The sequence below is a fragment of the Denticeps clupeoides genome, chromosome 6 (assembly GCF_900700375.1).
Source record: "Denticeps clupeoides chromosome 6, fDenClu1.1, whole genome shotgun sequence".
Lineage (NCBI taxonomy): Eukaryota > Metazoa > Chordata > Actinopteri > Clupeiformes > Denticipitidae > Denticeps > Denticeps clupeoides.
Genome location: NC_041712.1, coordinates 18,021,615 through 18,039,000, shown reverse-complemented (window position 1 = coordinate 18,039,000; position 17,386 = coordinate 18,021,615). Strand labels below are relative to the sequence as shown.

The following is a 17,386-nucleotide window of genomic DNA, read 5'->3' as shown; positions in this document are numbered from 1 at the left end:
CTCCTGCTTATAAGCATAAAGCCTTGGATTTACAAATCTACCTTGTTCCCTTTGTGATTGTGATGCTAATGTGTGTTGCGGGCCGATACCAGTGTGAAGTTACAGGTTTTGTTAGAGCAGTTAAAGGAATAAAATGTGGTTGAGGCGCTGCTTTGGAAGTGGGGTTTGGATGAAGCACTGGCATACGAAACACTGTGCATGTTTAACAGTGGCTCACCTCAGGTAGCAAAAAGGTGCAGATTCATAAATCTGAATGGGCTCGTTTATGGATGCTTGAATGAGGGACTTCAGTAGAGCAACGCATATATACAGCATTCTGTATCTAAAATCTTAATTATTCTAGAAGAAAATGCTCTGCCACTGATATAAAGTTGTGCCTTTTATATAACTTTAATAATTACTATATAGTGTTCGAAACTTAAATAAAATACCAATGAGAGCCCTTGATTGCGCCATAGTAGAATTAGAGCTCCCCCACATGGCTGCTTCGTGTCACTACAAACACAAGTGGGGCTCTGTGCCAATCAAAATGCTGGCATCGTTTGCACTGAGTGACGTGCAGCACAGAGCCAATGGAATCACCCCTTCAGAGCAACACTGGCGTCTGTGGTGACAAAGAATATTTGACTTGCTGTCAGCGCCGCACACCTAGAGGGTTTCTTAATACGGGCCGCAGCTCATTAGTCTGATTAAAGAAGCCCGTTCACACCTTCCTCAACCCCAGCCATTTGTTGAAAGGAAGGTAATATGGAAACCCTGCTGATAAAGCTAGAAAGTAACCCGCAGACCTTCAGAGAATGGAGTCATACGGCTGGAGCGGAGCCCAGAGGCATGTGCAGAGTGGGCCCCGTAAATGTCAAACGGCACTCGTTCCTCACACACTGAGTCATGGGGTCTCGCTGCGGCACCGTACTTTTCTTCCAACACAATGCACGCTGGCATTCAGGGCTGCGTGGAAATTAAGGCCCTGTCGCCGAAGCCAAGCGATGGCACGTCGACCACAGGCAATATGCATTTTCTTTTTTATTTAATAACACTGAATATGAGCTCATTGAAAGGAGCAACAGCAAGATTAAAATAAGTAATAATAAAAAAAAACAAAAAGGTTATATCCTCAAAAAAACTACTGTGCAAAAGCAGTACGGATGAACAAGGTGCGATTTAGGAGCCTCGGATTTAACAGAACACAGAATCACAAATGCAAAAATATATATAGGCAAAAAAAACCTGAACTAAACAAACACAACAGGAGAGCAAACAGACATAAAACTCGTTCTGCATGCCAAATTAAGACAGAAAACATCAGACTGATGCGTTCAGGTTTTCAAAGTGCATCAAATATATGCAAAAAAGAAGCCAGCAGAAATCTTCAAAGCCTCCCGGCCATCCAGTGCGGTGGCAGGCATCTCCAGCGGACGGCGGTTTTGATTCTCATTCTGTTTATTTGGAGTTAACGTCGGGTCGCTGGCTGGCAGTGTGAGATACAGGAGCTAGCGCATTTGTAAAGGACTGTAGAAATGTTGTAATGGGTCTTAATGCTTCATGGGACGTCGGGCAAGTCGTGGCTTAGGTTCGGCTTTTCTTCTCCTTTCTCGCAGCTGGGTCCGCTTCTGCTTTCCGTTTCTGGGCCTTTTGATGGGGAGAGAGAGGGAGAGAGAGAGAAAGTGAGAGGGAGAGAGAGAGAGAGAGAGCAACAAGTTGGTGCAGCACTACAGAATCAATCATAAATAAATACACTAAATTAAATATGATGGTCTCAAGGCAAGGTCACTGTCACTAGGGTTGCATGATAAGCACTGTGCAGCCAAAAACATGATGTAAACAAGCTATTTAAGAAGCACCAGCCGTGTTTATGTTTAATTGTGATGACTATTTTATTTGTAAGATGCTTCTCTAGGATTTGTTCATCCTGCATATGCAGCAAACTATATTCTGAAATACAAAGGAAATGATCTTATATTTCATAATTTGTTTTGTTTGTGATTACATACGTGCCTTAAACCGCCAAAGGCACCATTTATGAATGGGGTCACTGAATGTTAAATAAGAGACATATCTTACATATATTTAAGTAAAAAAAGGTTGGGTGTTCGGTGTTTCCATGTTTGTATTAATGTCTTTTTCAATTCCGTGTGACTGCTAAATAAAGCCCCAATCAAATTGATTTGGTCATATGCCACATCCTGGTCATCCTTATGATCCAGCACCATGCACCATCTGATGTTCTGATGTCATCCAGCAATGATGATGACACTCAAGTTTTCAGCTATCTGAGTAGGTTGCGATGAACAGAGAATGAGAATATTTCATGCTTTAACGTGCTCTAACCTTTCAGAACTTTTGATCTGAACATCCAAAGAAACACCTGTAGTATGACTGTTAGTCTGTATGTAGCTTTTCATCTGCTTGTCTGCAGAGGAACGGTCAGCTGCTTGCATCAGCTTATTACATTCTGAGGAAGTGGGTTTTTTGGTGTGTGCAGCTTTGATAAGTATGATGTGAGATTACGCTCTGGCCCTTTGGCGCCCTCTTCTTCTTCTCAGCTCGCTCTTTCTCTTCGATCTCCATGTTCTCCTTTTCTATCAGTGATATCAGAGTGTTACAGCGCCGCTGGAGCTCCTGACAAAGAGTATAGAGACACAAAGATCAAACCTTGCCAAAAAAAAAAAAAATCACAAATAAACAAGCAGAGATTCACAAAATCACTTTGGAATACAAAGTGTGATGAATTAATTTAAATAGTATGCTTTCTGCAAACACAACAAAAATGGCCACATACTAACCATGGCTGTTCTGGACTTGATGAACCAGTCGAATCGGAACTGGGGGGCATTACGCACACACTGGCGGAGCTCCTCATAGACGTATTCCTTGTCGAAGCCCATCTTGTGCAACATGCAGATGAGGAAGCGGTCCTCCTCCTCTGTGTAGTTCTTCCCTTTGTTTGTGCCGTACTGAATCCTCAGCTGATGGAATGGCGCCTTGTACCGTGCAATCTGCAGACATTCCACACAATTCATTGTGTACAATGAATTACATAATAAAGCACATCATACAAAGCACATACACAGTTTAAGTTATTTAATCCAGTGTAACAATACAGATTGCATTTCATTAATTGTCTCCACAAATGTGATTCTCCACATGTCAACAGAGCAATACACAATTTATTTATTAAAGATCCGGCAATACATATTATTGACAAAATAATCCTTGTGGACCACCATCGCTTAGCAATGCATGGATAAATTGGCCATAAATTACTCGGTGCAGATTCAGAGAAGATCCAATAGAGCGCATTTGTATAATAAAGAATGTTGCAGATTGATGCACTAAAGCATGTTTGGGGTCATATGACAATAGCTGTGGTCGTTGGTCAAAGTGCGCAGTTTTATGCATTGGAAGTGAGACATCACTCAAGATGTTATTTTAACATGATTACTGGTAGATAAAAAAGACAACTTTCAACACAATTTGTTGGGTTGGTAATTTTGACATTTGTTGTAAAAAAAAAAAAAGTAAAAGGACAACTGGCCTATTTTCCACTGAAAATAAAAATGGCACTTGCTTTCCACACTGCCACAAATCCTTGATGTGCAGACAGACAGATATGTAAGCGTTCGTTAAATGAATCCCTCTTAATGCCTCTTAATCTGCTCTGTCTGAGTAACTAAGACTGTTCACCTTAACGTCCAATGCCTTCTTGATGCTGATGCGTCTCTGGATGCGAGCCTCACCCCTCTCAATCTGGGCCATGATCTTCTCGATATCCTGCAGCTCGTTGCAGCGTTCCCAGAAAACGGCTGAGAAAATCCCATTAATGCACACTAATGAAACTGATTGACCAAGTGTTGAATTAACGGGTAAAAGTCCTACTGGCCACTTTATTAGTAACAGCTACCCTTTAGCAACAGTTTTTATTGGTAGAATTAGTCATATGAATTTTAAAGTTCCGTAAGTACAGCTTCTTCCTAGATTTTGAACAAACGTCCGTTCATCAACACAACCCCAAAATCCAGCTGGCATATCATTATCATGCTGAAACCGTCTTTTGGTCAGAAAGTCACCTCTGCAGCATGTAGAATATGGTGTAGGAAGGATCTGGTCTGAAATTACATGATTCCCTTGAATCAAAATTGTGCAAGGATGCCCTACACAGGGAGCCCAAGTATGTTGAACTGAAACCAAAAATGACTGCTACGGCAGTGGTTGGTACCTCAACTCTGGACCTTTTCAGAGCACTGAAGTAAAGTAACCTAAGCCTGTGACGGGAGCATGACTGTGACTCTTACCAGAATATTCAATGACCTCCTCCGGGGTTTTTCCTTCCACCTCTCGGGCAATGTTGTCAATGTCGTCACGCCCGTATTTCTCATTGGCTTTGATAAACTGATTGAAGTCACGCTTGTTCCAGTTTGTAAAGCCCTTCAAAAGCAGATTAATTGTCTGTGACTTTGACTAATTGTTTGTGTGTGAGTGTGTGTGTGTGTGTGTACCTGTGTGAGCAGTTTCTCCTTTTCCTCGGTCTCCTCTGGCGTCAGTGGCTCAGCCTCGTCTATTTTGCGCTGCTCCTCCTTCTGCACCTGTGCAGCGTTGAGGACGTCTGGAGGTCTGGGCACCTGAAGCAAAGAGTCTCAATCACAAACTCCCACCCAAACAGCCACTGTCAGCCATCGCTACCACTGTCACACTCCCCACAGTGAACAGGGACATTCTTTCATACATCAGTAAATCGATGTGCCCGTAGGCTTCAAACCCATCAACACCGCAACCCTGCATGAAACAACCTACATTCAGATGTTAGTATCTTAAGCAGATGCAGTTTTTGCTATAGGAAACATGGGCAGTTGCATCACAGGCATTGGCATTTTTTTTGCGTTTGCATAAATTTCACATGGGAACTGTGCATTGGATTGATGAATGGCATTCTTTTACAAAAAAAACTACAGTTTAAAAGCTCTGGGCTACTGAAAATGCAATTGTTATGGGTAAAATAGGATGTATACCTATTTTATACGTTCCTAGCCCAAAACATTTTTCACTGTAAAATTGACCTGGGAACTTTGCTCATGTGCAAATAGACTTATGATGAATATGGACATTTCAATGTAAAATATCTAGTGTTGCAGCCTGTAGTATTTAAGGTGGAACAGATCGTTCAAATAAAGAGCAATGAATAAGGAGCTAACTTCAGCGTAGTTTTTGTAATCTAAATCCTATCACACCCATATACGCAGGATGTGAGCATGAGGTCCTCAGTGCGCCTGTTTACTGCTGCTGCTGGGCTGTCTCACGTCTCACACCTGTCTAAAAGGGACAGGGAAGGGGCTGCTTCCAAATAAAGCACATTTGATCCATTTATAATATTGTCAATCCAAGCTCATTATTTCACAATAAATTTTTCCTGAGTTGTGTGAAATCGCTGAAAAAAATACAAACTAAAGAGTCTGTTCATTTACATTGGGGTGATCCTTGGGTTGGAGGATGGGTGTTGATACTAGAGTGCAAAATTAACACCCATCGCAGATGGACAAGAAAAGCTCAAAGTTAAACTGGTTAAATTCAGTCTGGTTTTATAAAATATGTTAATATATAATTCTTAATATGTTTTCTATTCGGCCGGGGGTGCAGAGGGGGTGTTTGCCCAGGGCTAGAACCGTCCCTGATCTTAAGATTAAAACCCTTATGCAACTCTATCAACTTTAGAAATGTTGCTGAGTTCTTGCAAATGTTCTTATGCAGCAAAAGTTGCCAGCTCGTATAAGATTTGAAACTTAAGTAGAACCGTACGAGCAGATAGGAAGGAGCTCCCATTCCCAGCAGATGTTTAAACAGATGAAGATCAAACCTGAGTCGATCAATATCTCACGCCTCTGAAGCTGCTAACAGGCTGTTGAATCTGGCCATGATTAATAAATCGGACCTGCCTTTGGTTTCCTCATCAATCAAATATGAGCCAGATGATGACCAGGAGAAATCAATATACACCAGCAGCAGTTATCATACATCGTTTTATGTTTTGATATATGTACTTTAAACGTATATATAACTGAACTTACTAAATCGCACACACACACGACAGACAGACCTTGTATCCAATGGTCTTTCTGTAGTAGAGGATCTCCATCTCCAGGAGTTCAAAGAGACGGGGAGGGAAGAACTGAAAGTCTTGGATGTTGGGCTGTTTCGGGGGACGGGGGGCCTGGAACAACAGCAGTGTCACACATTTCTTGTGCACACAATTGTTCTGCAGTTCTCTGATCAAGCTGACAAAACATTTCAATAGATCAAAACGCTGACATAATGTATGCTAATTTATTATCATTAGCATGAAATATGGGCATCGATAGTGTTGTATGACCTTCTGACCTTAGATCTTACTGTGATCTTCTTGAAAAACACCCTGGTAAAAATACATCTCACACACTGATCCTTATCCAGCACAAACCGTTCAGGAAAATCACTGCTCATATGTGGGTGTGCACGTGTGATAGGTTTGGGCAATTATTTGGGTGGGTAAATTTACTATTTAATTACCCCATTGAAATTCAAATAGTATGCAAATATTCAGCCACCCCCACACCCCTTTTGCTCAGAAATCTTTAATATCAACACGAGTGAGAGTGACAAACCGACTGGCACCACAGTGTTGACCCGGGACAAATTAACATTCAGATTGTAGCCTGCACCACAGGCAAAAACATTTCCAAAAATGACTGAAATAATGGGACCTTCTATCTGCAAAAGGTTTCTGCTTGTTTTGAACTGTCACAATAATTGCTTTTTAAAAAAAAAAATTTAGTATCCAGTATTTGTGATTTTTTTTAAGTATTGATGCTGATATGCTCTCTCACTTACTTCTAAAGGTACATAAAAAGTAAAGTTTTAGTCAACGGTAACCTAAAAGTCCAATTTAGAAATTGTGTGTCTACCTTGGGTGCTCTGGGTTCACTGACTCTGAGAGCTTCTCTAAAGTAGGCATCCACAGCGTAGTTGGCCTTCCGCTCTCGCTTTGGAGGCTCAATCCACTCCATCATACTCAACTGCAGAACAGATGTGCATATATATAAATTATTCCACATGAAATACAAATAGGATTCTGCAGGTTTTGTTGCCTCTGTAGAATTATTCACTTTGGGACAGGTTTGCTTATTTCCCCTCCATGTTTGCCTGAACTGAAATCTCAGAAACTGCTATCCATATTCAATCCAAATTGTACACTTTTATCATCAAATGCAAAAAAAAAATTCAAAATAGCATTAAAAGTGTAATTAACTCTTTGTTTTCATAGTCGTTGACTACTGGCTGGTCAAGCACTGTGTTCATTCTACTATAGCAATCATTTGCATATGTGCTAATGGGTATTGACTGTGCTATGACTATTAAGAATATTTTCTTAAATTATTAAATATTAATCTTTGCAACAAGTGAAATTAAATAATCTTGCTTGGATAAATGCTTTCATGTTGGACCTGGCATTGTGGAAATACTGCATTATAAACTTAGTTACAACCTATAACTGATCTAATACATCATGGTCTGACGGAAGTGTGCAGACCTTCTGCTTCTCCCGGTAATCTTCACCCTCAAAGTTGTAGAGACTGGTCTCAGCCCCCGTATCCATGGTGAAGTTCCTCAGAGAACTCTCCCCCAACTTCTCCAGACGCTCGTTCATCTCTGCCGTCTGAGGGTGCACAAAAAAAGAGCCAAGAACAACAGACCAGAAGAGATTCAACAAGGGGATAGCAAAGCCGAGCAGAGCAGAATCCATCATGAACTTATGTCAGTTCATAAAACTGCATCTCAAATATCCAACTGCAGAGTATGAATGAAATGAGTCTTGAGTGCTTGACTTATTGTCCATTTGAAATTCAAGCGGGTGTGAGGTAACCTTTTTGGCTCCTCTCTCGAGTATGGTATCAATGTCCTCATCGGTCAGTTCGCTGTCTTTGGAAGCGAACACATGTGTAGCTCCATGCCGAATCATCTGCAGCATCTCGTCCTTCGCCATTTTATTTGACTGTTGATCAATCAGCCGCCCTGCAGAGAGCACAGGAATCACTTATATATACTACAAGCATGTATGTGTGATAGAGATGTTATAGACTGTACATTCTAACAAGGCGTATGTACTGGCAAGAATCTGATGATACAGGGGTTATGATTCAATGTATCACTATATACAATGGATATATACGCACATATACATACCATGTATATTTATATACACACCCATGGCTATTTTTTGACCACAGTAAATTATTGCAGAATGGGGCCGCTTCCTTAACCGCTAGGCCACTACTGCCCAATAAAAGTCTGGCTACAAGCGCTGGGCTTAAGATGAAAGTGTGTGAATGGTGCTTTGCTCAGTGGCTCCTCAGTGGCACCTTGGCGGTTCGGGGATTTGAACCGGCAACCTTCTGATTACGTGTCCGCTTACTTACCCACCTGCTATGTGGTAACGTGCCCAGGCTTTACTGATAATGCCAATGATAAATTCATTATTGACTAAAATATTGACAAATGTGCGCTATTTGACAAGCAATTAATATTTGTCAATGTAAATATTTTCAGTTGCCTCACTGACGCTTGTAGATAAATGTATCTGGAGTGGTGAACTCCACCATCTGGAGTGGTGAATTATGATCATTAAATGGCTGAAGGGAATAGGAAAATGCATCCAGCAACAAATCACTTGCTGGATACTAGAGTGAGTAAGACCACATAGAATACAGTGCATGTTTTATCTGTTAATAACATTCAAAATATTTTTATCCGGTCATGTCTTGTTTGCAGTCTTCGCATTCCTGCACAAAAAGACCATGTCTGAGCGCCTTGTCAGGTAAATGCGTATGTGCCATCTGAATCAGCCTATTTACTTCTTATTAGGCCAATAGATTTAAAAATCATATGAAAATCAATAAAGTATTTTACAGTATACATTATTTTTATACCTCTAAATATAACACAAAATGTTATGCAATAAATAAAAACATGTTGTAATTGAATTTCCTATCAACTAAGCTCAGAACTAAATCTGTGTGTGTGTGTGTGTGTGTGTGTGTGTGTGTGTGTGTGTTTACTTTGGATTGTACCATTGGAACGATTCTGTAATATGTGCATAAATATGTGTGCACCTTGCTGGATGACAATTGAGTCGAGGCGCAGCTTCATCTCAGCTCTCTCCACGATCCGCTCCTCGACCGTGTTGTCTGTGATCAGTCTGAACACACGCACTGGTTTCTTCTGCCCAATCCTGTGAGCGCGGTCCTATACATACACAAACACACACGCTTGCTCCTGCAACACAGCACACATTATCTGTTCGAAATTCACATTTCTATACTTCTATACTTCTACAAGTACATCTCTCTGAACATTTATTTACTGTTTTAACCTTGAGATGACACTGCTGTGAAACAGCGGTCATTTTTTTCTATCACTTTTTTCAGAGCAGTCTTATCCAAGTAATTCCAATATTTACCACTACAAAATACATATTGCCAATCCTCTACACTGGTGAAAAAAAAATAAAATAGCAATGTCAAGGAGACATTTTTTTCTATTGTTGATTTTCTGAAGAAACCAACTGATGTAGATGCCACATTTCAGTTTGTTCCCTAAACTGAACCACATAATCCCATGTCTAGAACAGCATTATGGGAGGGACCTCTGCTTTTGGATGCCATGCTGTGCTTGGATTCTCACCATAGCCTGCAGATCCACCTGTGGGTTCCAGTCAGAGTCGTACAGAATGACCACGTCTGCCGTGGCCAGGTTAATGCCCAGACCCCCTGCCCTGGTGCTCAGCATGAAGATGAACTTGGTGCTGTTGGGGGCGTTGAATGATTCGATGGCTTCCTAGAAAGGAGCAGGATAAATTAAATTAGAGCTGGGCAAAAGTCATATTGCAATATAAATTAAACTATAGTCAGTAGGCAGTACATATTGCGGTATAAAATTTGCTTTGTAAATTTAACTCTAACTGTTTGTGAAAGGGTAACATGTCCATAGCAAACATACTGCAGCAAGAAGTTGTATAATGAACTTTTATTTTTTATTTATTGGGTCTTCAGTAGACCTACTTTTTTTTATGTATTTAAGGCCAAAATTTTTTGGAAACAAATTGGATTCATGCTGTAGTAGGCCAGTGTAATCAAAGTCTCTCCTGTTGACCAAATTTAAATGGCATACCATTTATACCTTTTACACCACGCAGCCCTAAATTAAATGTAAATATTATATTTAATGGCCTATGATCCGTCTGAATTTCATAATTACCACAGGGATCACAATTTTATCATGACTGACATAGAGAGGGCCTGTGGCCAGCAGTATCTATCTGTCTATCAATCTTGGCATGATTAATTACCTACATGTTCAGCCCATTTTAACAAAAGGAGCTCTGGTTTGGTTTATAAGGCTGGATCATTGAACATACTTTTTCAGTAACATAACTTGTATAACATATTCAGTATTTTGTCAACCAACACTTCCCTGGATAATGTTTCCGTAAAGTAAACTCTCTGAATTTTGAGTTCAAATATATGTCACACACTTGTCCCTTAACATAAATATATAATATATATTAATGTAATTGTGTGTTTGAATTGTGTGTGTCTGTGCATCTCACACCTCTCTGGCCTCATGTGGGGTGTTTCCGTCCAGTCTGCAGTACTCATACCCCCTCCACATACAGTAGTCCTCCAAGATATCTAGTACACGTGTCATCTGACTGAAAATCAGCACTCTGGATCCTAGAGACAGAAAAAACATTTGGATGTTTTATTCACTTGTCACAATTTTAAAAATTACAGTTTGCCTTTAAAAAGCTTAGCAGTATGTAAATTGAAATTAATAACTATACCATTACGTTCATTTGGAAATGCCAGTAATTGATACATTTCCGTAAAAAAAAAAATATTAGGATACTACTAATATTAGGATGTGTGATACTGTCTGTGTCAAATAAATCTATTCGCCTGAATATGTTTAATTGTGAAAAGAACCTTCACTATGGCTCAACCATAAAAGTTTTACACTGTAAGGGTATGTGGCAGCATGTGTCCAACCTTGCTCCTTCACTTTTGGGAGCAGCTTGTCAAGAGCAACCATCTTGCCACTGTTGGTGACAAGGTGTGTGTCCGTTGTGTAAGGAGGCCCTGGCTCCGCCCCATCAAACAGGTAGGGATGGTTACAGCACTTCCGCAGCTGCATCAGGATGTTCAGCAGACGCATCTTGTCCATCTTACCGGCCGAATTTAGAATATCAATGTCTTTCATCAGAATGCGTGTGTACCTGAAGGAGACCAAACAAATCCTTACACTAAACTGCAGACTACATTCAGGTAGTAAGAGCTGAATTTTATTTGAACAAATAATAATTTTGTTTACAGCAGATTGTACAGAATAGTTATAAATAATGTCATAGTTTTTTTAAATGATGATAATTATTCCCTGTTAAATATGAATATGTATTATGAATCACATTATTTGTAAGCACATTATTTTATGGATACCTTTATGAGGCATCAATGGTGTATGGCTTTATGACACCACAAGAGGGCGGTCTATAAGCCTAATTTCTTGTTTTGCAAATCAAGGATTCCCAATCCTCCATAAAAGGATGTTTTCCGTTAAACAGAATCAGGTGAAAATAAACTGGCATATAATGCACAATAATAAAGCATAAAAGCCTGGGAGGAAATCATTCCCTCGGGGAGTCCTCCATATTCAGAACGACTTGTTGCATGATCATAATCATCTCAAAATAGTAATGATTCCTCATTTGAAACAGAATATTTATCATCTTATCCAGTTATGTATATTTATTGATTTATGGTTTATAGGCATCCTAGACCTATTTTCACTATATACCAGTACTGTAGTATTATAGTTCAAATAGTAGTATGTCTGTGTGTTTAACTCTGCTTTCAAAAGCTAATTTATTAGTGGTTATGCAAATTTGTCAAACTTTTTGGGTGTGCACATACCACTCCCTTTGCATCTTGCTGAGCCCGAGATAAATCTTGACTTCCTTTTTAGGAGGAAGACTTTTCTCCACATCTGCTTTGATTCTCCTCAAGAGGAACGGTCGAAGAACCTGACCAAAACATTGCACAGTCCCACTGAAAGAGGTCCCTGTTTATGAACGTGAAGCCTAGATATGTGCAGGCACTCATCTTTAGGTGAATGTTTGAATGATGCAAATATTTATAGCTGCTGAACTTACGGCATGTAACCTCTCCACCAGTTTCTGGTCTCCAAGACAGTTATTGGTATCAAACCAGGAGTCAAAGTCCTGATGGAAAACACACAGCAAAAAGCATGTGTTACAACAGTGATATATATGATATAAAACCGTCATTTGTGACATATTATTATGCAATTTATGTGCAGAAAAAACATGTTTCCAAAATGTATATATCTTTGAGTGGTTTTGGGAGCATTTCCACCAAAATCTTCAAAACAACAAATGAGAGAATTAATTTTGGAAGATATGTTTGAAGATTTACATTTACAGCATTTATCAGACGCCCTTATCCAGAGCAACTTACAATCAGTAGTTACAGGGACAGTCTCCCTCTGGACCAACTTAGGGTTAAGTGTCTTGCTCAGGGACACAATGGTAGTAAGTGGGATTCGAACCCGGGTCTTCTGGTTCATAGGCGAGTGTGTTACCCACTAGGCTACTACCACCCGAAGATATATTTCTCTCTCCAAAGAAACATTCTGACATGGTGTCCTGGAGGCTTTTTTTGTGGCCACAGGTTTTTTTTAAATTGTCGTATGTATTCATTGTTTATGCCGCTGGCAGCCCCTAAGGCACTTAGCTGAGTTCTTAAGCATTTCAAGTTCTGAACAAACATAGTATTGTGTGCACCTATCATGGCCAATGCGCCTCCAGCCCGCTAGAGGGCGCCTCACCAGCCTGGGAGACGACGACCCGGAAGAGGAAATGGAAGCGGGCGGTGGCAAGTATAAAAGTGAGGTAACCCCAAGGAGACACGCCCGCTCTTTGTATGAGTTTACTCACCAGAGACGCTAGCTCTCTCACCCAAGATAATTGTGATTCCTGTAATACGACCTTCGCCTGCCCACGACTTCGAGAATTGCCTGATCCCCTGGAAACTACGAAAGGACCCCGACCGGAACTTCCTGGCTACAACCTCTACCTGCCCCTGACCTTGAACCTACCTGGCCCATCGGTTAAGACGGGATTCCATGCTCCCCTACCTTCCTGCCTCCCAAGACCTACTCCCGTCCAGTCCAAGATCCAGGACCATCCTGAAACCCACCGTCTTCCGGTTCTCCTCTGCCCCGGTGCTTCCCAAAGATCCCGAACCGACTCCCTGCTGCGTTGCAGCGCGTCCATTGCTTCCTCATTCCTCGCCGGCCAGGCGCCCCCGGTCCTCCTGCCCCGCTCGCCCAGTGTCCTCTACCGGTACGACGGCTTATGCCCACGCCCATAGTATGTCTGCAAGTATGTCATCGAATTCCCCCTGTGACAGCACCGTAAGCGAACACACTTAAAAGTAAGTATGCATTAGTGTGTTTGGTACGCACATTTGCTGAGTTGAAGACATCCGGAAGCAAGAAATTGAGGAGAGACCACAGCTCATGAAGGTTGTTCTGCAGCGGAGTTCCTGTCAGGAGTAGCCGATTGGTCGTCTTAAATTCGCGAACTATTTCTGAAAGCTGAAAAAGACATGTGTAAAGGTATCATCTTTGTTTAAATGATAAACCCCAATATCTTAACAGGAGCAATATTGCTCAAAATGTATATCTATAGTACTTTAAATAGTCTAACATTGTGCTATTTTGGTTTGATTCTTGAGCTGAGTTGTACATTCCACTGTTTCTAGTCTGGCTCCCTCTAGTGCATGACTACATAATTATGATCATAATAATAATAATCAATAATAATCAATAATAATTATTCAAATTAAGAATAAAACTGCCTCCAGTGTATTTAAACAGGCCTATGTTTCTGTTTTATTAAGCCAATCATATCAATCATTTTGGTGGTATTTTGAGGACCAAATATGTGGTAATCAGGAGGTAATCATCATGTTAATTCAGAGAACAACAGCCTTGGCAAGAAATCAGCACCATGGACAGTTCGTGTTAATTATTTAGTAACTACATATTATTAAACCAGAAAATATATAAGAAAAATACATTTATTTGTACATTTGTTTCTGTCCAGTATGCAATATTATTGCAAATTCTTTACTTTAACTAAGTCACTTAAGTTATGAGCCGAGAAACTTTTTAAATTGTTAATTGATTGTCATTGTGATACACAGCAGCACAGCACTCGATGCACACAGTGAAATGTGTCCTCTGCTTTTAACCATCACCCTTAGTGAGCAGTGACAGGTGCCCAGGTAACAGTCTGTGGGGACGGTGCTTTGCTCAATGGCACCTCAGTGGCACTCAGTGCCGGAACGGGATTCGAACCGGCAACCTTCTGATTACGGGGCCGCTTCCTTAACCGCTAGACCACCAGTGCCCCAATTATAATCAGTAGTTACAGGGACAGTGCCCGTGGAGCAACTCAGGGTTGAGTGTCTTGCTCTGGGCTACAATGGGGGGGTTGACCTGTGACCTTCTGGCGTTCTGGTTCATAGACCAGTGTGTTACACACGTCGGACACTACCACCCTGCAATACCACTATGTAACAGAATTAACATAACATACACATAAATTACAATTACGTCATTTGCCTCATTACATCATTGTGGAACATCATGACACCCTCAAATCTAGTGGCCCTTTTTAAGGTTTACATGCATTTTATTTAGTTTAAGTCTTTGGTAGCACTTCATGCAGTATATATGTATTTCTGTTTTCATTTTATATCTCACCTTTGTTATGTACTAGTCCCATAAGCATATAATTGTAATGAGGCACCCTCATTACAATTGTTGTCACTTTACAGTTACACATTGTTGTTGGCTTAATGGCAATTATTGTGCAAATGTGTATCATAAGGTCCACAAACGTTTCTGATTCTGGTAACACTATTTCATTTGTCTCTCTCTTGATTGGGTATGATCAGCACAAATTACAATGCAGTAACTACAGCAAGACCAGCATTATTTTGTGTTTTGGAAAAGGTTGGGACTAAAATTAATGCATGTATATACTCATATCTGGTTTACTGCATATGTTCCTACCTTAGATTTTTCATTCTTGATCCTGTGAGCTTCATCAATCACCAGATATCTCCAGTTGAACTTCTTGAAGACTGACTTCTCTCTAATCACCATCTCATAGGACGTCACACACACATCCCACTCCCCTGGCATCATCACATCACGGATAAATGCCGCCTGCAGCACATGATAGTATGGCTCAATGTAAGAAAGAGGCTGAGAGGGGAAAATAAAGGAAAAGAGATCCTCAAATCTCACTCTGGCATCTTTGTCGCCAATCAGGCAGACTGCTTTCAGCGTGGGCACCCAGCGCTTGAACTCATTCATCCAGTTGTGCAGGGTGGATTTGGGCACTAGGACCATGTGAGGGCCTGGAATGTTGCGGTAGTGTTTCAGATAGCCCAGCAAGGCAATGGTCTGCAGAGTCTTCCCCAAGCCCTGTCACAGGAACACAAAGACCAGAATCAAATCTTGAGGCTACATCACTAACCAATCAAATGTTTAAGAATACTCACACACCATTTCATCAGCCAGGATCCCATTAATTCCATTCTCATAGAGCGAAATCATCCAGTTCAGACCTCTAACCTGGTAATCTCTCAGTGTTCCATTCTTTACATCTACATAAACACACACACACAAATATATTATATGAGCAACTACATTACATATTATGCTAAGCAAAATAAAATACAATAATATAATACAAATTATACACTCTTATCATGTACTGATTCACAAAACTACGTCTCAAACTACATATTTCTGAAATGATTTATGTGTAGTAGTTCATTACAGGTTTACTGGCTTTAGTTGCTTGTGGTTGCAGTGTTTTGTAAAGAGTCACCGGGAGAGCATACATGAAGGGGATTCCTCAAATCGCACAAGCACGTTTGCAGCCTTCCTGCTCTCAGACAGCAGCTCCTCGTCCTCTTCCTGTTCGGTGCGACGGTGGCGGTTGCTGAAAGCACACAGATGTGTCTGTCCTGTCAACACTGCCGCCTCAGCACAGCATGAAACGGGAATGTACCAGCAAGCACAGGACCAAAAACCCACTGATGCTTTTCAATATGCTGTCAGTATACCGTTGTGGCAATGCCACATAACCAGTCATAGTCTTGTTAAGCACATCTATCAAGCCCCACTAACAGACATCTAACCCTACATTGCTCAGAGGGGACAGTCTGCGTGATTATTTGTTCTGGATAATATCATCTGCTAAATGTAATGGAGCAGAACAGTCAGTGCTGTTTTTCGCTTGGTTGGGAGACTCACTCGCCCACGGAGAGAAGGTTCTGTTTCTCATCCTGTTTGATTCGAGGCCTGCCAACTCGCACCTTCAGGGGTGATGTAGGGGACTTCTGGGATGCTGGCTGGATGAAATGGGCAAAAAGTTCTGTCTGCTTCAGCAGGAACTCAAACCTATTTGCCCGATCGGCTCTCTATTGAAAAAAAGAGAAAAAAAGACGTGTTTTTATCGTGTAATAACCATGTAATTATATATATTATAACCTGTGTATAAGCACACTTACTCTCTTTTCTTCATATTCAGGGTCCAGCGCGCCTTCCATTACTGCTGCTTTGGGTGGAGCTTTCAATTGGAATGGTGGATCGTCCTTCTAGAAGGCACACGCAAAAGCCTGAACACTGCATCAGCTCACATTAGGGTTGGTTTTAAATTAGTCAGTAACAGTTTGGTTTGTTAGAATAATGCTGGCAGTTGCATTTTTTTCCCCCACAAATATGCACTGCTGCCATTCTGGCTGAAGTTATTGGGTCTTGGGTGTAGTCTGGTGAATTTGGCCATAGGACGGCAAAATAGTTCAAATGGGCTTCAAAGGTCGCTATCGACGAGCCACCATGAGGGTCGGGAGCCACGGCAGCGCGCAGGCGGGGGTCTCCACGCCCGCCCAAGCCCACGGCGGCGACACTGTAAGGGCTCCGGGCGACCGCGGTCGCCTGGCTAGCGTGGTGTGTCGCGTAACATCTGTGGCAATGCAGATGTGCGCTCCGCCTTCCCGCCATATTCTGCCCCTCCAAACGCTCGGGAACAAGCAAACTTCTGCGCGCTGCGTTTTTCAGCTCTCTACCCCGCGAAATACGCGTGTCGGCTGCCCCTTACCTCCTCCGATTCCTGCTCGGGATCTCGGGAAGTGGAGGGCACTTCTTCGTCGGACATTTTTCCAACGCGGGGGGGACCTAGACTGGATTATTTTGTAGCAGA

At 41.4% G+C, this 17,386-nt stretch overlaps 1 protein-coding gene across 1 annotated transcript; it reads right to left on the bottom strand.

Moving 5' to 3' along the window:
• Positions 1 to 1,008: 1,008 nt before the first annotated feature.
• Positions 1,009 to 17,341, bottom strand: smarca1 (SNF2 related chromatin remodeling ATPase 1). The gene is made up of 24 exons (XM_028984909.1): positions 17,285 to 17,341; positions 16,695 to 16,781; positions 16,438 to 16,604; positions 16,023 to 16,123; positions 15,682 to 15,782; positions 15,421 to 15,600; positions 15,184 to 15,339; positions 13,567 to 13,698; positions 12,233 to 12,301; positions 11,994 to 12,103; positions 11,073 to 11,299; positions 10,636 to 10,757; positions 9,709 to 9,861; positions 9,138 to 9,270; positions 7,892 to 8,040; positions 7,559 to 7,684; positions 6,933 to 7,043; positions 6,089 to 6,202; positions 4,497 to 4,619; positions 4,293 to 4,425; positions 3,685 to 3,803; positions 2,784 to 2,996; positions 2,509 to 2,619; positions 1,009 to 1,629 (listed from the first exon to the last, which is right to left on the bottom strand). Exons 1-24 carry the CDS (start codon positions 17,339 to 17,341, stop codon positions 1,567 to 1,569), a joined length of 3,057 nt encoding a protein of 1,018 aa, XP_028840742.1. The 3' UTR covers positions 1,009 to 1,566.
• Between the last annotated feature and the right edge of the window lie 45 nt (positions 17,342 to 17,386).